The sequence below is a fragment of the Pelobates fuscus genome, chromosome 1 (assembly GCF_036172605.1).
Source record: "Pelobates fuscus isolate aPelFus1 chromosome 1, aPelFus1.pri, whole genome shotgun sequence".
Lineage (NCBI taxonomy): Eukaryota > Metazoa > Chordata > Amphibia > Anura > Pelobatidae > Pelobates > Pelobates fuscus.
Window position 1 is genome coordinate 218,144,456 of NC_086317.1, and position 20,249 is coordinate 218,164,704.

General features: G+C 37.7%; 1 protein-coding gene across 2 annotated transcripts in view; it reads left to right on the forward strand.

Moving 5' to 3' along the window:
- Positions 1-1,729: 1,729 nt before the first annotated feature.
- The window catches only part of CLSPN (claspin), a 38,551-nt gene continuing 20,031 nt past the window's right edge, over positions 1,730-20,249 (forward strand). For both annotated transcript variants that reach the window (XM_063454763.1, XM_063454772.1), the window contains exons 1-16: positions 1,730-1,812; positions 2,463-2,589; positions 5,419-5,846; positions 6,435-6,596; positions 7,949-8,020; positions 8,840-8,912; positions 9,014-9,122; positions 10,129-10,661; positions 11,349-11,540; positions 11,903-12,081; positions 14,714-14,883; positions 15,614-15,675; positions 17,272-17,465; positions 17,995-18,158; positions 18,449-18,669; positions 19,755-19,866. In XM_063454763.1, the coding sequence (XP_063310833.1) occupies positions 1,789-1,812; positions 2,463-2,589; positions 5,419-5,846; positions 6,435-6,596; positions 7,949-8,020; positions 8,840-8,912; positions 9,014-9,122; positions 10,129-10,661; positions 11,349-11,540; positions 11,903-12,081; positions 14,714-14,883; positions 15,614-15,675; positions 17,272-17,465; positions 17,995-18,158; positions 18,449-18,669; positions 19,755-19,866 (2,822 nt within the window). In that variant the 5' untranslated portion in view covers positions 1,730-1,788. The remainder of the gene's footprint in view (positions 1,813-2,462; positions 2,590-5,418; positions 5,847-6,434; positions 6,597-7,948; positions 8,021-8,839; positions 8,913-9,013; positions 9,123-10,128; positions 10,662-11,348; positions 11,541-11,902; positions 12,082-14,713; positions 14,884-15,613; positions 15,676-17,271; positions 17,466-17,994; positions 18,159-18,448; positions 18,670-19,754; positions 19,867-20,249) is intronic.

Sequence of the window (20,249 nt, forward strand, 5' to 3'; positions counted from 1 at the left end):
CCAATCACCTGACACACAGGATCCACACCCATTGACAGAAGGATTGACGGAACTTTCACTATATTTGTAATGCCAATTCAGAACATTTAATCCCATGCATCGGCAGTTTATCATGTTGGCTTGCATGTGCACCAGGATAACACACACCTTTAAGGACAGGCACAATAAAGTCACAGATATACCTATGCACTGGCAATTCCTACTCAACCTATTCCTTCTAAATGTGGGCAGTTTATGAAAAGCAAAAACAGCCAAGTTATAAGGATTTAAAAAGACAACTGACCAACAGCAAAATAGAAACAAAGATTCTGATGAGAAGAATTTAGTTTTTTTTTTTTTTTTTTACAAATTTGTATTAAAAAAAACAGCTGAATGTGTTACATTTGGTGGAATCAGCTGCATTGTTTCAACTAAATATCACTCTGCTATTTCAGCATTTGCAGTTTATTCACTACAGTACAGGGTTGTTTAAAGGAATACTATAGTCACCTAAATTAATTACTAAATAAAGCAGTTTTAGTGTATAGATTTCACTGCTCAATTCACTGTCATTTAGGAGTTAAATCACTTTGTTTCTGTTTATGCAGCCCTAGCCACACCTCCCCTGGCTATGATTGAAAGAGCCTGCATGAAAAAAAAAACTGGTTTCACTTTCAAACAGATGTAATTTACCTTAAATAATTGTATCTCAATCTCTAAATTGAACTTTAATCACATACAGGAGGCTCTTACCGGGTCTAGCAAGCTATTAACATAGCAGGGGATAAGAAAATCTTAATTAAACAGAACTTGCAATAAAGAAAGCCTAAATAGGGCTCTCTTTACAGGAAGTGTTTATGGAAGTCTGTGCAAGTCACATGCAGGGAGGTGTGACTAGGGTTCATAAACAAAGGGATTTAACTCCTAAATGGCAGAGGATTGAGCAGTGAGGATGCAGGGGCATGTTATATACACCAAAACTGCTTCATTAAGCTAAAGTTGTTCAGGTGACTATAGTGTCCCTTTAAGTCCCATTCACTCTTTGTAATGTTATTCACTAAACTGTGGATTGTGGGGAATTCAAAGCTTGCAGCAATGGGAGGCTCTGTTCTTTGAATGGGGGCAGGTGGTTTTTGTGTTGTGTGTGTGTGGAGAAGGCTGAGAGAGGGGGGATGAGTGCGGTGGCTGAATGGTGTGTGGATTAAGAAGTAATCTGAAGGTGGCTGTTTTTCCCCCAGATAGGGCACGCCAATGAACAAACCCAAACCTGCAAGAAAAGGGACATTTGAGAGATATATTCAAAGTGATTTTGAAATATAAGGACATAATAATCAAACTGGAGACAAAATCTTCAAATTAGCCACATTTTCAGCTGCACTTTCCCCCCCCTGAAATGTATTTTGGCCAGTAACCCTGCTTGTGTCACTATAACCAAACATAAATACCACCATAGCACCGTGTGATCCCTGATTCTACCATTATCACCACATAGCAAATGGGAGGTTCTCATCTTGGAGCGATTGACTGTAACAATACCCCCTCCTTTCAGGCTAACCATCTGTTTCCTGTGCTTTAAAGTCTTGACTTCCCATCAGCCCTCACGAGATTTGACACGCAAACTTCCCTAACGTTCCATTCAGAGGCGCGTGTTGAATACGAGGGCTGGAACGCACTTTCAGACTCCAGCACGTAGACGAGCACGACTATACTGATTGGTCGATGCTGCTTGGCACCTCCCCTCCGGCAGGGCGGGAATTCTGAGAGTGCAGCTGGGTGGATTGGCGGGAGCTGTCATCTGGGCCGAGTGCAATGGCTGTGGGCTCGGAGGTTCAGGTGAGCTTAGTGTGCCGCTCGGCCTATTATTAACGGCGGCTAGGGCTCCCGCTCTCTCAGCGTTACTGGTGGGGATCGGTTACAGGTTGAGGAGAGATTATTTAGTTCTAAAGCGGGATTTCATAGAGCGTTTTTGAAAGCACAGTGTTCCAATGTTGGTTTTGGCCTCTGAGCTCGCATGGATACACAGTGTGTGTGTGTAATTCTTTTGTCCGTCTGCATTTTAACCAGATATTCCTAAATACGGACATCATTCCGATATTTCAATTACTTTAAACCTGAATAGTGCAAATGATTGATAACTGAATTAATTTGGTGTTCTGGCCATTAAAGGGTAACTATATTGCTGTATATCATAAACCTGTGTCATTAACCCTCATTAAGTCATTATGCTGTGGGTTAATATATATATATATATATATATATATATAATTTTTTTTATATTTTGATTTTCAGCATGCTTTCTCATTGTGTACTTGTGAGGTGTTTTTTTTTTTTTTTTTTTTTTTATATAAATTTCCAGTCTGGTAAATCACTTTGTGATTGCAGTACATTCCAATTTAAGGACACTTTACTTCTTGAAGAAAAAAAAAAAAAATTTGTGGTTCGTGTGTGTGGTTTGTTTCTAATTTTTTTTTTTTTACTTTCAGAATTATTTGGGGTTGGAGCTTAATTCTGAAGACAAGGGTTTAGAAAGTTATTCAGACAGTGGTCAAGGTAGCTGTGAAATGGCCTCTTCTGAGGAGCTGAGTAACAGAATGGAGTGTCTGGAAGAAGGTAGGTCACTTTTGTTTACTGTCAGTATTTTTGAAATGCTTTTAACTTGTTTTTGTTGGAGAGTCTGTTACCAATGGTGTTGCCCCACTTGCGTGAGAGGATTGGAAGGTTCGCCGCACCAGTTTTCACAAAAGCACTCCCTCTCTTTAGTTGAGAACATTAGTACTACATATGATCTCAGCCAATGCAATCTTTCTCCAAAGGGAAACAGAGGTTAATGCGCATGTACAGCAAAAAGTCTGTATGAGACCATCTGATTAAAATTGTAAAGTTTAACTTGGCTATTGCTGCACAAGTGCCTCTAGTGGCTGTATGGGGGACAACCACTAGAAGCATGTTAACCTCACAAATTTTCAGTAGCAGAGTTAAAACTATAGGGACATGATACTAACAACTTCATTGAGATGAAGTGGTCTGGGTGCCTATAGTGTCCTTTTTTTAATTTTTTTTTGTTTATGCATCCTTAGCCACACAACTGTGTTTTGTGCTTAGAATGTTTGCCATTTAGAAGTTAAATCAAAATTGTTTCTATTTTGGCAGCCCTAGTCACTTACCATGTTCTCTCATACAGCTTCCATGTATTTAAAAAAAAAAAATTCCAGTCGGGTTTTAGAGTACAGTGTGAGTTTAGACTGTATTTCCTACTTTAATTTAACTTTAATCAGCACATTATGCTCATGCAGGGTTTAGCAGGTTAACAGAACAGGAGATAAAAGGTTCTAAATTAAACCGTGTGCAATAAACGAAGTTTAAAATTTAGATCTCTTTCAAGGAATGTGTAGGAAGGCTGTGTAAGTCACAATTGGGGAGGTATGGTTAGGATTGCATAGGCAACGTGATATCTGCCATTTAGGAAAGAAAATTGAGCAGTGAGATTGCAGGGGCATGATCTATACACCAAAACCATTTCATTAAAGTACCACTCCACACTCAAAAAGCACATTAATTTCATGAAATGAAGGAGAATCCTAATGCAAAAGACACTTAATAAAATTATAGAATTCTGAGGGGAAACCCACCAATTACGGTGTAACCAATTATTGCCTCACAAGAGTAAGTTTTGCTTGGTGTGGAAGGGGGTTTCAGGTACACTTTTATTGCTAAAATGAGGTTTACTAAACTGTTATGCACTTATTCTTTCAATGCATTGTAATATGTAGCATTCTAATTGCCACCCCTTGATTTGACCTCAAATAAAAACTGTAAACTTGGAGGCGGTAAAAATGCCGTTGCGAAACTTCCACTTGCACACGTATTATACAACTTATTTATTACATTGCTTTTAAAAAGAGGTTTGTTTGGGCTGTCAGGGAGTAATATGAGTTTCAATGCTCAGTTGGTAGGATTGCCCTTTTGAAATTTGTCCACGATTATGATTGACATGTTCAGCATGGATACTCTGTTCCAGCCAATTGTTGCATTTTACAAAGTTCCAATTCTTTGGCCAAGCATTTATTAAGCACTGCAAAGTCCTTAATTCCTGCTCTGTGGAAAGTCAGTTGCCTGTACCCTATAACAGTGGTTAGCCACAGTAGAGAAAACTTCAGTATTCAGTATCTCTTTATGAAAACTCACTTTGATGTGTTGCCCTGTCCAGGGAAAATGAGCATTGTTCTCGTTGGCTCATGGTCCCCCTCCCAAATAGTTTTTTTCACTTGCTTTGTTCATCCTCATTTATGTGGTCAGGTATTGATTTAATTAGGTTTAGATACTTCATGATGTGTTCAGAGCATACAGTTGCTGTTGAGCAACATTTTGTATTCTTTCTTGTTACACTCCTTAGCCAAAAGAGATCCTGTCCACCTTCATCTCATTTGTACATACCAGGCCTGCCTGTTTCCACTCTTGATATCCATTGTATCTTATCTAGTGCTTATCTTTGTAGAAGTTGCTAAGTTACCCTTATCACAAGTGGAAATGCTCAGTGATACACAGTAATACTTTTGTGAACTTTGAATTGACTGGTTTGGGGGGGGCATGTTAGGACATTTGTGGCAGAATATTCAATGCTTTATAACCTGTATGTGCTACATAAACCGTAAATCAGCGAAATTTTTGACTATACTTTCTTGATCCTTTTTCAATGGACACTACTACTAACATAAATTTGAAGTGGTTTATATCCTAGAACTCTGTTCCTGAAAACTAAATTAAATCTTTGTGATTTGAGATTCTCAGTCCCTGTATTAATTTCTACACTCTTTTCTAGTTTAGCAACTCTGTTGCTTTGTCACTTGCAGGAACTGTGCAGTAATTGCCCACACATAGCAGAGTTATTTGTCAATCTTGGTGCACAGGTAGCAAATTAGTGAGGATTCATTTCAGGGACCACCTCCTAATACAATAACAACCACAACTAGTTGTACACTGGTATCTCTAAGACTATTTTCTCCCCTGCCTTTAGTTTAAGGTCATATATCTACCCTGCCGTCAATAATAATAATAATAATAAAAATTCTCTGCTATAGAGCTGAGATCTAGTCACTGCAGCCGTCTGATCCAATGCTCCTCATAGACAAGCATTGGGGATTAAAAACACATGCATGGCCCACAGCTGCGGTCATCCATTTAAATGGTGAAGGATATCTAAGAGAACTGTTTGACCTCTTTTTGCATGCAGTTTGTGAATATTGTGTAACTTTTGTCTGTGGCTGTTTGTCCTAGTGTTTTGGTTGCCAGTCACACATTAGCACTAATACTTCAATGATGCTGGTTATCGATTTCTAAATAGTCTTAATCAAATTACTTATCTGTACTGTTTGGATTCTGGGCATTGCATTTAGTTACTTGTCACATTTTCATATACATAAATATCTTATTTGTAAGCAGATTCTGATGATGAAATTGTGGTTTCCAAGAAATCAAAAAACAAGAAAATACTTGTGGAAAGTGACAGTGAGGGAGAGGAAGTTACAGCAACTACAGTCAATGAACCAAATGAAGAAAGTGAGGAAGAAAACAAGGAGAACTCATCAGGCCTTAAAGGGAAGAGTGGGCGGATTCGCTTAGTGCTATGGAACAGTGACGATAGTGAAAATGAAGATGAGACTGAAAGTGGCAAAACATCGTTTCAACATACCCCATCAGAGGTGCATGCCTCTACTTTGAAGGAGAAGAAAAGTCGCAAGTTATCTAAAAAACAGGGTGGTCAAAAGGAAGATGAGGGAAAGGTAAAATCAAAGCGCAGAATGGAAAAGGCAGAGAAAAGAATGGCATCTATAGGAAAGCTGAAAAAAGATAAAAAGAAAAAATCACAGGTATTTATTTCTAGATAAAACATAATGTCCCACCAAACCAATAACATATTTAACATCACTCTATATCAAACCTGTTGAAATATGCTACTAATAACACAAATAAGTGTGTGTGATAAGAACTAACTTGAGCTGGGGGTCCTTTTGTAAATCGCTTTTATCACCAATGGTAAACTTTTCTATATCCTGAAAAATATCTGCAATATATTTATTTAGAGTGGTACAGACAGTGACATTCTATTTGCACATGTATACTTGAAATCTTCAAGTAACCTTCATGTTTAAAAGAAAAACAATTACAAAGCTTGCTGGTATTTTTTTTTCTTTTTTTTTTTTTAAATGTTTGCAGACTCAGGATTGTTACTTTGAGCAACTTCTTATTCTTATTTTGCAAAGGTTCTTGTGGATGTCTGAGTTTGTGCTTGTGCTTCCTCTGGGATGGGGTAAAAGTCTAAAGTCTGAGTTTAATGAAATTGTGTGTAGATTTAGGGAAAGTCTGTAGGTGAGGTGGCACAAAAAACAAAATCCCAAGATGCTTAAGTGACTATTTAATTCCACAGTTGAAAATAACACTTTGCTGTCACATACTAGATACAACTTGAAGAGGAAGTGACTCCACTTAATGATAGTGGCTGCTTGCTAGCAGATGGGGATTTGTTTGAAAATGAGGTTGAAGATGTGAGCGATCCTGCAGAAGAAGAATCCTTAGATGCAATCAGAGCTACTGTTACAGACAAACTAAAGGGTCGGTCGGTAGGTATCCTCAGGCTTGATTTTTATTTCTAATTTTATAAGCCGAAAAAGGAACATACAGCAGTACGTTAAAACATGCGTGGAATGGAAGTAGATCAACAATATTATTTAAAAAAAAAAAAAAAAGTATAAATAGGGCAGGGAGTGAAGTAATGGGAAGCATTCAAACCACACTCACCAAGTAGTAACCTTGCTCTGCTTTTTTTTTTCTTTATTTGTCTCCAGCTCTAAAATAAGCTAGACTAATGATTTAAAAAAGAAAAGGGTAATGTTTATAATAACTTTAATTGCAGTCTACCTTCAGCTGTGACATGAGTAGAGGAGCTACTGAAAATCTTTATAAGATATATGCCCCAACACGTGTTTTTTTTTTTTTTTTAATTATTTTTTTTTGTGATATTTTAAACTCTCCATAAAAAAAAACACATGACTATCACACACTTCAATACATGATGCGTAGCTAGTCAGTCACACACATAATCCATTTGCCAAGTGTCTGTATTGAGATATAGGATGACCGCATGCTTATTGGGTACTCCTACACTTACTAAAGTTAGATTTGTTGGGAATTCAAATTGGCTATTTTTTTTAATAAGTCCTGTACTGTCCTGTATTGTCTATTGTGACACATTTTTTTTGAAAAATAAAAAAATTAAAATTAAAAAAAACAACAAATTGGCTATTTTGGCTTTAGATCTAAAATTCAAAGTGAAAGATTAGTTGACTTGGTTATAAAAAGTTTACTTTGCATTCTTAACAATTCTCACTCACTTTAGTGAATGTCCCTGCTAGAATCATGAGTTTTATCAGAGTTTAGCATGGGTTGAAACAGAGTCTGGGAAATTGATCCATTTATAGAATTGGGTACAAAGTAAACCTTTGGCTTTGTTATATTTGCCAATACAATCTTGTCTTACTGGATATATTTACCCAGAAACTCCATCTTCCAAGAGCTCATGGATGGTGGGGCAATAGATAATGGCTTAGATATGGGACTCTTCCATGTACTGTGATACAAATAATGAAAGCTTCAAGCATCTAGAACTAGCCATTAACTACATGAATCTGGCTATTTAGATGTTTGGCTATGCCATGCTACTTTTCAGCATTTCTTTTTCGTGTATAATTTTTTTTACTTGTTTAAAAAGTTAATTATCTTTTAAAAAAATTGGTGTAAATGCATGTAATTTCAGTTTTCCTGTGCTACTAGCCAAGCCTTAAAATGTACTCACCTGAGGTTACTCACTAGGGATACATTTTCATCATTAATGGCGAGGACACTTCTTGAGCCATATTTGTGTTAATAAAAAAACAAAACTTATATTTATACATTTTCTCATGTGCCTACTCAGTCTGCTGATTATGAAGACTCTGACCCTGAAGAGGCGTTTAGTGACAGACCAGATCATGGACATAAAAGAAAGGTATGCCCACAATTAGGAATCGACCGATATTGATTTTTTTTTTTTTAGAGCCGATAACTTAACAATAAATGCACAAAATATACATGCCACGTGTAGTGGATGCAGTGTGTTTAGACAGGGGGAGATGTGTGTGTTTGTGTAGTGTGTCTAAGTATGTAATTTGTGTAAAATGGGGGGGGGGGGGAGAGAGGTGTTTTTTTACTTTCAATTTTTTTAAAATGTTTAAATTATTCTTTTTTTTTTTTTTGGTCCCTCCCCGCTGGTTACCGGGGGGGGGGGGGATATAGCATTCCCTGGTGGTCCGGTGGCATGGACTGTGCAGTGGGGGCCCAGCAAGCTCTTGCTTACCTTCCCTTCAGCTCCCCATGTGTAAATCTAGCGGCCTGTGTGCCGTGCAGAGAGTTGCCATGGTAACCCGTTGCAACGCTCTGACGGCCGCAGGACTCACAGGATTTACACAGGGGAGCTGCTGGGAAGGTAAGTAAGAGCTTGCTAGGCCCCCCAGGATCGCTGGGCTTGACATGGGCCAGGCGGGCCTGGTATGTATAATCGGCAATATCTGTATATTTATTGGCCGATACTGATATTGCCGATAATATCGGCCAGACCGATCATTGGTCGATCCCTACCTACAATATACTTCTATCCTTCTTTATTCAGCTGTAGGGTGTTTTTGATTATTATGCTGACTTATTGGCCTTCATGTACATGTTTAGGTAGGATGCAGCATCTAGGGTGGGAAGCACAGTTTATGCTACTGAATGATTTTCCTTCCTAGTACTCTGTAAATGTAATGTTTCTCCTGCTTTTACATTAAAGGAGAGGAAAGCTGCACGAATGAGCAAAGAGGCAATTAAACAACTGCACAGTGAGACCCAGAGACTTATAAGAGGTAAACCTATTAAGTCCCCCCTTTCCTTTCCTACATGTGCTAGACGTACTAGTCTCAAGACTGTCAATAGTTACTTTGCTTACAATTGTTTTCTTTCCTAGAGTCTTCAGTGTCGCTGCCTTACCATTTACCTGAACCCAAAACTATCCACGACTTTTTTAAACGTCGTGCAAGGCCAACATGTCAAGGCAGTGCAATGCAACTTATTAAGTAAGATATACATATGTTTCATAATGGTGTACCTGTGCAATGCACATCTAAAGCTCTGCAAGAAGTGATGGAAAATAAACTTGCTTTTTAGATAAAAATCTTCTGGCATTCTGATCTTATTTAACATTCTACATTAATAAAAGTATGTAAATAAGGGGCACATCTGTTAATGTTCGTTATTTTAAGTGCTGTGACAGGTGCACCACAGCTTTCTGGTTAAGACTACTAAAATCACCCATACTACTTCTCAATTAAGTGGTCTTGGTCCAGTGGCCATGTAGGTTTAACCCTACAAGGTAAAACATTGTTCTTTTATGGTTAATGTGTGTGTGCTAAAAGCTAAACTCTTGAAGGGTTAAACATGCCTCTAGTGGCTGCCATATTGAGAGCCACTAGAAACTCTTCTACTGCAATTACAGTAAAACCCGGTCAAACCAAATTGCAGCTAATAGGAAAGCATTGAATTCAATGCTTTCCTGTGCGACACATTCGATGCATGTTGTTCTTGCGACGCGTGTGCGTCAGGTCCCTAATGATTCTCTATGAGAAGCATTGTATTCAACCAGTGATGTAAAATCATCGCTGCCACAATGTCGCTGGAGTTGAGGGAAAACCTTTCCATATTTTTATTATTGCACATGGTGTGGGGAGCACTACTCTAGGGACAGGGGCGCTATATCTTTAGGAAAACAGGTATGCATTACATATACTTTAGTGTTTTTAACAGTTTATACATATTGTGACCTTTTTTTTTTCATACAAATTTAAAGTACATGAAAAAACCTCTACATACTTAGTTTTGCACAAAAAATGGGTGATGTAACATTTTAAAAATTCATTACTGCTAAATTATTTTGTTCTGTTCGTCTTATAGCTTCATGCTTGGTTTGTTATTGATGGAACATATGTGGGTCTAGAACAGAAAAAGTGGAACATCTGAATTGGTAACAAGTTTTAAGAGATTTTCTAGAAGAAGCTCTGATGTCAAATACTCATTTTTCCACAGATCAACAAAGTATCAACCATGCAATGTTAAAGAAACAACTGCTCACGTGGTGACTCATGGATCAGAGATCCAAAAAAATGAAGTTGCTGAAACAGAAGTACATAAAATTGGGTCAGAATGCCCACTTCAAGAGCCCAATGACATGGAAACAGCTGATCAAGAAGCTGAAAAGAAAATTATTGCTGAGGTGCCGTGTGAACCAACAGTTACTAATGACCTAGAAATCTCTCCAAAAAAATTACCCAGTGAAGACCCATTGGATCATACGGAGTCCGTCCAAAGAGCTGTAGAGCAGGATGAAAATGAGAGTGCTGAAATCCCCTTGGAAACCCATGATCCACAGAATGAAAATACAGTTCATCAAATGGCTGAAGACAATGAAAGCACTTCCCTAACCACAACAATACAAGCCATACCCAAGCTATCAAAGTTGGAAAAGTTGCGTGCTCTTGGAGTGGACCTATCATTAAAACCTCGCCTCTGCCCCGACAATGGCTCTTTTGTAAATTTAGATGAGCCACAAGTAAATAAAGGTACTTAATTTATCACTGCACTTTTACATGCTCCTACGTATACTTGTATAAACATTGCCTGCTATCATATACATTTTGTAGTACTATAAATTGGCACATAGTATGGTGTTTATGATCAACCCCTACTGCTCATTGTGTGAGTGTACAATATCTCTCTGCCACTGACAAGTCAGCAGACTTTCATCATTACTCAAGTTCTGTTGTTACTAATGTTCTCAATAAGTAAAGAAAACCAAGGAAAAATAATTTCTATTGGAGATCCCTTTTCAAATAAAATTGCATTGAAGTTGTATCTGACAAACTGTTTAGTTTTTTTGATGTATTGCCTCTTTCAGCTCCCAATGTGTAAATCCTTCCTCCCCAAACGAAAGAACAAAACCATTGTAGTGCCCTTATAACAGATTGTTACTCACAGGGTGATTCACTAAAGTGAGAATTCAAAGTGAATTTCAAATTTAAGGTTTGCCGAACTGAAACCTAGCTATGTTGACCTTAAATGTGAAATTTGCTTTGGATTCTCACTTTAATTAACACTAGTATTGATTGTATTCTAGATTCGAGTTTTTGGACAAATTTGCATTGACTGAACTCCATTCCTACTTTTAGGAATAATTTGATGCAATGTTAAAAAATAAATAAAAAAATAATTATTACTTTGCCTTACTGTTTTAATTTGGTGTGCCACAGCTCTTGAAGCTCTGAAAGAACGTTTCCTGAAGCACTCCCTTCAAAAGCCCAAACCTGTTGCTGAGAGAAAGATAAACCTCACTATTGTCCGCAAAGAGGCCGCTGCTAATGGGAAGGAGGAGCTGAAAGCAGATGTTGTACCAGTCACCATGCAGGGAGAAAACTTAGAGGGGCAAATTCATGGGAAACCAGGTATTTACTATGGATATTTATTACATCTTTAACAGTCCAAAATAACTATTACTGCGTGCTGTAGTGGTAATGTTGCCAGGAGTTTTCTAATGAACCCTCCCATTCTCTCTCACACCCCTTAATGGTTTGTTGTCTTAACTAGGATGCACCAGTCACTAATGTTGGCATGCAATGAGCCCTGAAAGAGTCAGCAGATTGCTTTCAACTAATGAGCTTAGCCCTGCTCAACTAGGCTTCTCAGAGCTGGAAGCACCTGGCTTTTACAGAGCCAGGACACTACTGGCACCATAACCACTACAAGTGCTTTGTGTGTACCTGTAACATTAGGTATATCTCAGTTCTCTGCTTTTGCACCCATCCAGGGGAGAAGCTGCAGGTGCTGAAAGCAAAACTGCAAGAAGCCATGAAATTACGTCGCAATGAAGAACGTCAGAAGCGTCAGGCTCTCTTTAACTTGGATAATGAAGATGGCTTCTATGATGAAGAGGAGGAGGAGGCAGAAATGACTGAGTCTGAAGAGGAGGAAGACGGAAACGCAGAGGTAAGCAACCTTTCTATCTAACTTCAGAGACAAAACCTAATATTCTATGTGTCCAAGAATTTTTCCATAAATTGTTATACGGACCATTTGGGCTTTCTTTTTAATATTAACACATGCACACATGAAGAATCAATAACCTGTTAGAGAAACGGGGTGCCTGGTCCCTCTCTTTGGATCCAGACCTAAACCACCCTGTACATTATGGCTACTCGCCTAGCAACCTGAGCAGCTACAGTGTTCTCTCAACTATCAACCCAAAACTGGTTTAAGTGATTAATAGCTCTTCTAACCTACACCCAAACACTAGACCAGACTGCGTGCAAGGACAAGACAAATCTGGTTTATTGAACAACCGTACAAGCACAAGTTGTTACATAAATATGTAAACTTATAAACTTAAGACTTATAAAACGGTGGGAGACTGCAGTGATACATTGGGAAAACACACACTCCTGGTGCCAATATGTATGTCTGGGCTGAGCTAAGTGTTAAGGGGGAAAAGGGAACCAGCCGCTGTGTATACTATGAACAAACATGGAAAAGGGGAGGTCTCTGGAGAGAAGCTCAATCAATCTAAGGGCACCACTCGATGGGGTATACCATCAGATTACCTGTATTGTAAAGTTAGTGTTCTGGTCACCAGGGGTTAGTGAGTGATCAAATGCAGTACTCCTTTGTTAAGAACCAATCTCACACACAATATTAACACTTTGTCAGTAGAGGTTAACACTCTAGTCCCAATGTCTAGTCTGTGGTTTTTACTCTTCCTTGGTGATTGACCTGTTAATTACACACTTTTAGATGTCAATTTTGGACTCTCATCTTTGGTCACCTGGTGTAACATATTGTCTGGAGTTTGCTTATATTAACTCTGACGTGCATCAGCATAGATACATATATTGGTCCTGATTGCTAAATTATTTTTGCAAGTTATAGGACAAGCATAAGGAATGAATTATGCAGATGCTTGCAAAAATTTGTATGCTGAGAATAGTTCTAATAGCAGACAGACCAACACCGCTACACAAATATAGAGCATATGGCCACTTTTTTTTTTATTATTTATTAACCCTTTTCTGTTTCTCACATGCATCTCATTTTCATGGGGAATTTCACAGACCACATGTGTCCCAAAACTGTTAACTGTAAACTCCATCTTTGTATTCTGCTACTCCCCTGGAGTACAATAACTCAAATGTATATCTTTTGCCACCTGCTAAAGGATTTCTTGTGTAAAATAATCTTGCCCTAATTTTGACATGTCACTTTAGTTACTTCCCAGAGTTGCTGTTTGGCAAGGTGACATGACCTGTGTTACTGTATTGACCAGCATCACACTTGGACACTATTTCTTGCCCTAATATAGATGAATTGGGGATTTACTCTGCTTACACAGTACAACACGCTTGTACAGTGTAATTACAGCATGGGAGGGAGTCAGATTTATACCATCCATGGTGGTGCTGGCTGAGCACTGATCTGTCTTCAGGTAGGCATGCAGGAGAGACCTGAAAAAGGTATTTTCAGTTTCCATGGGTCTACCTGTTTCAGAGTATTAACAGTGGATTAACGTGGTCATTCGGTCTCAGTGATTTTTTTTATTTACTTCTGCACACATCTCATTGGTCAGTGTGGGGTCACTAAATATGCCAGGTGGTGTCAAAAGGGAGTTCCAGGTTTTGAACAATACCTGGACCTCCATAGTCCGTCCAGGTATTTAAGCCTATTTGTACCAAAACTACAGAATGTTCCACACTCTCCTAAGAGACCTGTGTGAAGAACACCCAGAGTATGCTAAGGGTTAATCATAAAAATGAAATCTGTAATCTTTACATCTGTAAACAAATGGTGCAGGAAACTTACTAATTTTTAGTTGGTATCCAGGCCTTAAAGCTTGCTTGCCACAGCTTTTTCATTCATTAACTTATGTGATCATGGCGTGTAAGTGCATTTGTGTTTAGTGACACTAACAGTGAATGCGATAAGGTGTGTAGTGTACAAGTGCAAGGATACGTTTCTGTATGGCGCCAGTGTTTCAAGTAAGGGGTGATTTTGTGAGCATGTTTGCACCTAATTCAGCACTTCATGACACTAGCCAAAACCCTACTTTGTCATATCCAAATTTCCCAGCCTGTGTCTATTCTGGTCTTACCAATCCTTATGGCTTTTTCAGCCATCGATTCTTCTCGTCCTGTGCCCTTTACAGTGAGGTAGCTTCATGGAGCTTTGCCTAATTGAATCTAGATCACTACTGCTTGCTAGAGGGATGTGACCTCTGATGTCTGTAAAGATAGTTGCTGGTAATTGATCATTGATTAGGCTGGCTCCCTGCTGCTTTGCTTGTTCCCACCAAAAACGGTTTCTGGAGTTCTTAAGATATTTGCAATACAGTGCTAAATATGCAAATGAGCTTAAACTACTTTATCACAGGTCTAATTCTTCAACCTGCTTCTATAGTTATGAAAGTTCAAATGTGGTGTGTGCAAACACAGAATGGCACTGCAATTGAAAATGTAATTCCTTGACTCTGTGCTACTCTCCTTACATATGTATATCTGGACTCTGCCAATGAAACATGCTTAAAGTGAAATGGTAATTACTTTTGTTTGATTTGTATCCTGTTATTCTATAGACTGCTGAGGATCTTCTTGGAGAGGGGGGTGGAGATGAGGATGAAAATGAAGATTCTTCAAAGCCTGAAGTTTTAGAGAAAGATCTAACTGAAGTGTCTATACCTGAGAGAAGACCACTAGCTACAGAAGCTACCTTGATGTTGTTTAAAGATCATTCCACAAAACATGGGTATGTCTAATTGTATTTTTTTTTTTTTATGTATTTGTAAGTAGGAACATAAGTGGCAGTACAATATACAACACTTGCACACGAGGCAGATAACTACATTTTTAGAACAAGTGTCCACAAAATGAATTATTAAACATTGAATATTTCTGACATCAGAAGTACAAGATATAATTTATTTTCAGGCATATATTGTTGGAATTGCATATTTTCAAATAGTTATACTTGAACTTTGGGATATGTGTGGAGACAAAAAATGTGCCATCATAGTGAGCAAGCACATACATTTGCATAAACTTTAACTGGTTCTAAATCAACCACCATTCCTTATTTGATGCCAAGGGTCAAATATTATTTATTTTGTGGGTAGTAGTAGCCACCTTCAGACTGTGATATTGGGTACAGTAGAGGGCTTAAGGTCCGTGAGGAACGGAAGGAAACAGAAACCCTATTCTACCATTGAACCATATGATTAGTGTCAGAAAAGAGCAACATTTAACATTGGTTGACAAATAGCCAAAATGTCCAGTAACTTTTCATGCATCAACTATCAAATGTGTGCTAAGAGAGAGACCCACTTTTTGTTAGTGCTGTATCTAATCCCTGAGCTCTGCTTTTGTATTTTAACACCAATTGTTTCACACATTGGAGCTTTACTTTGTGCTATGAAACATCAGCAGAACTTCTTTGTGTCAACCGAAGTTTAATGCACTATTGTGTTTATTTCTTGCAGAGATTCCCTTCCTGGTAAAATGGATCATGGTGATAGTGTATGCAAAGGAAATGGCAAGATGGGTAAATAATGCTTTTACTGTTTACAAAAGCTGTCTCTTACATCAGTTACAGTGGTTACTTAAGCAGATTAATGGGGCCGTTGTCAACATTAACTAGAAGGCTAAATGTATGGAAACAAAAACTGTTTCTTTATATGTGAATAGTGGCACTTGAGGCTGTATTTCATAGATGGCTCATTTTGTTTATAAAAATATAAATCTTTTATAAAGTTGACTTGCACCTGGTAAATTGTGTACCAAGACAACTTTTCAGGATTTCATTTTCAAATCCTTCCTCATGCAAATGTTTTGTAAATTATAAATTTCCCTAATAAATTTCCACCAACAGTCCAGGATTTATGCATTTCCCTTTGTTATTCTAATGGAGATACTGACAAAACCTTGACTGTTGGTGGTCCATGGGGACTGAGTTGGGAAACACTAACTCCACCTTTGGGTGCACCTCTAATTCTTTGCATAGCTCCAAGCTGGATCATATTGGGATGTTCTTGAGAACGCTACAACTGAGAGAAGGTTTGCTGACATTGGTGGTATCAGACTTTCCACAATAAGTGGCAGTCTTCTTAATGCAAACCCTACACCTTGATGCAATGATTAGAATACAACCTTGGCTGACCTTTTGACTTACTTGCTTTTAGAATGCTCCCAATGCTAACCTACTTAGTAGCATACAATATTATAAAAATTGTGTGTGCACTGCAGAGGAAGTTGAAAAAAATAGTGCCTAAAGCCAAATATGATTATGGTCCATTTTACAGATTCTTACGTTTTTTTAAAACTTATTTCATAATTGCACAATATAGTGTTCTACATTGGGATAATGCCTGGCCTCCATATTTGTGGGCTATTGGCTAATGGTATAGCCACCTCAGTGAAGCATACCTCCATGGAACATGTGATCGATATTTTTTATATATATATATATATATATATATATATATATATATATATATATATATATATATATATATATATATATATATATATATATATATATATATTAAACCATAAAGCATGAATAACGTTTAAAAAATTTTTGGGTTCCCACTTTATGGTTTACTCTTCCATAACGCATTGGGCATAGATTTTGTGAGGTGCAAAATACATCTTTTAACAAAATTTTAAGCTGACGATATATACATTTGCTAGTTGTATGGCTGAGTTCCATTTAATCCATTCTTCTGTTTTATAGGCATGGAGATTAAGGTGCAGCAATATATTTGGCCAGATATTTTAGTAGGCAAACTACATTTAAAATGCACTCTGGTGCTTTAATGTCACATGTTTTCTATACCCTGCTTGTTAATCAAATTAAATGTGTGCTACACGTTAGACATAGGACAAACTATGTAATCAAAGAGGTGTCTTATTCAAACCTATTTAAATACACAATTTGCATAGAAAATACTAGAACATACAGAATTTGAGTAGTTTGCAAGCCATTCTGTTTAAAAAATAACTAATTCTTATTTTCCAACTATCAGTTGTTTGCATGCCTACAGTAAAACAAATCTAAATTGCTTGCAGTACATTCTTATTCTCTACTAAGTACACACATGGTACACAGTAACTTATTTTTTATTATTTTGATCTTAAGTTTCAGAGGAAGAAGATTCTCTTCTCAATAAGGAAAACAGCCACAATAGCAGTTTTGAACTTATTGGCTCAATGCTTCCTTCATACCAACCATTCACTAAGAATGCACGAGGTTCCCTTCACTCTACAATAGGTGGATTTCGCTCCCCATCTCCAATGCACTTTAAAACCAGTTTCCTCAGCTCTGCATCAAAGGTTGGCATTCTTTGTTTTGTTTTTTTATATGTATTTCTACAATTTAACATGCTTCTCAATATATCTATATTCTGTAATTGTTTTGTTAGCTTTCCCTCTAATGCAGTGGTACCCAACCCAGTCCTCAAGTACCCCCTAACAGTCCAGGAATTAGGGATTACCCTGTTGTGTCTAAAGTGTTTTTAGAAAGAAGGGGGGAAAAAACACTTTAGACACAACAGGATAATCCCTAAATCCTGGGTTGTTAACACCTGCTCTAATGTATGTTAACAGAAATTGCATTACCAAAAAATTGAAAGTAAATTTTAGAGTAAATGGTAAATTCCAGGCCTGACAAATGTTAATGCACATGTAACTTTAAATCTGAAAGAAGTTACTGCTGATTCATAACCTTTTGGTTTTTTTTGCATATTTGTATAGTTAACCCCCGATTAACTTCTAATTGCTTATAAAGCGCAATTTGTGTATACTTTCGATTTACTGTATCAAGAGTATCTCACTGAAAAACTGACAACCTTTTTGTTCTCAGAGTTCTGGTAAGATGTCAGAACCATCTCTTCCTGTGGAAGATTCACAAGATCTGTACAATGCCTCACCTGAGCCCAAAGCTTCATACCTCTGTGCTGGTGGGGACTCGCAATTTCAATTCTCTTTGGAAGATGACACTCAGAGCCAGCTGCTTGATGCTGATGGGTAATGCATGAATTATCCGATGTGCTTTCTTTTTATGTAGCTAAAGAATTCTCTTGTCACACTGCAGTTCAGGAGTAGGCAACCTTCTGTATTTGAGATGCTTTGCCACCATTATGGGAGCTGTAGTCCACACCATCTGGAGTGCTGAATGTTGCCTACTCCTGCTGTAGTGCATCAGTCAAACACTAATGCACAGTCTATTTCAAGATGTTGGACAGACTTGGAATGGTGTGTAACACAACTTAAAAGGACAGGGCTATAATTTTTTATTTTGTTTTGGTTCCCGAAAGGTTTCTGAATGTTGGCCATCACAGGAGCAAATATAGCTCTGCCAAGCACCGGTTAACCCTGGATACTATGGATGAGAATGCCATGGACGCAAACATGGGAGAGCTGCTGGATCTGTGTTCAGGGCAGTTCAATGATGCCTCTCAGGCAGTTGGTAAAGAGGACAAAGAAGATGCAATGGAAGAATTACTGGGGCTCTGTTCTGGCAAGTTTGCGTCACAAAGTAAGAGCTTATAGTAGTTCATATTAGAAACCTACATTAATTATCAATTGGTGTTTCTTCTTTTCCAATTCACATATTACCGATGCAAACAATGTAAAATAATTTTTAAGGTAGTTGTGATTTTGTATAAGAAGTCTCTGCATGTGAGAAAATAATACAAGTGAGAAAATCAATATATATAATATGTATGTAGACTTTCACCTGCTTTAAGCCAGTTACTATTGTGGAACGGCTCATTATCAGTTTTTCCAATAATATTGTCCGGAAACAGGGGTAGTAGGGGGGAAGAATGGTCCCGTCCCAGTTGTCACATTGTAAAAAGTGGTGGCTGGGACCCATCCACACACCGTTCTATTTTTCTCTCTTCAACTCTCACTAGCCCCTGGCCATCTGTGCAGCATTACTAGGCTTGTGAGAGTTGGAGAGAGGACCTGCTGGAAACAGACGATAACGTGTGCTGGGTCCCATCTGCCCCTTTACAATGTGAAACCCCCTGGCAGTCCCACAAAAGCCACTGGACCACCAGGGAGTGTAATGCCCACTCCATGGCCACAGGTGAAAGACCAGTATGGGGAATAATTGTAATAACTTATTTTTTTTAATTATTATTATTTATTAAATATACACAGACACACACTGCATCCACCATGCACTCAAATATTCTTATTTTTTTTTTTAAATCTGTTTGTCATATGTATTTTCTTCATTTACCTCTCACGAGATTTACAAAAAAGTGTGTATGTATATGTGTGTGTGTATATGAATGTATGTATGTATGTATATATATATATAACATTTTTTTTAATAAAACTTGATTAGTTAATGGCAGCTTTGTGTAGAAATTATTTAAGTTTTTTTTTTTTTTTTTTTTAAATCTATAACTAAAGAGAATATCGGTACAGCCGTCCGTGCAAAAGGCCACCAATAATCTGTATCGATCATTAAAAAGCAATATAGTGCGATCCCTAGTTAATATAGAGATATTATTGCTAGTATGCATTTATTTCCTTCTTACTTATAGGATTTGACATTTCACGTGTTTGTATATATTTGTAATGTTTTTTTAATCTTGTTTGTTTTTGAAGCGGACACTTCAACTCAGAATTGTTCTCCTTCAAAGTCAGGCAAAGAACCTCGGGATAAAGATCTTGTGTCTGATGCAGCAGCATTGTGTTCTGGCTCCTTCCCGTTGGAAAGGTATCTCACAAAAGATGGGGATGCTTGCATATGTTTATATTGAACTTGTTATCTACATTTACATTTGGAATTTGCATTATTACAGCCAATAAGCTATTTAGAACATCAATAAATAAAATTAAACAAACAAGTGATTTTGTGGGGCTACAGCATAATTTTACTATTCTTGTATATCCCACTCATTTACTTTATTCTGATGTTGATTGTATTTTTTGAAACATATAGGTAGCCGTAGCATGAAGCAGGAGCTTAATCAAAATTAGAGGGACACTATAGGCACCCAGACCACTTCAGCTAATTGAAGTGTTGAAAATGTTTGCATTGCAGTACTAAGTCTGCCTCCAGCCACTGAGGGTGCTTCCTGCATTGAAACTGACCTTTTG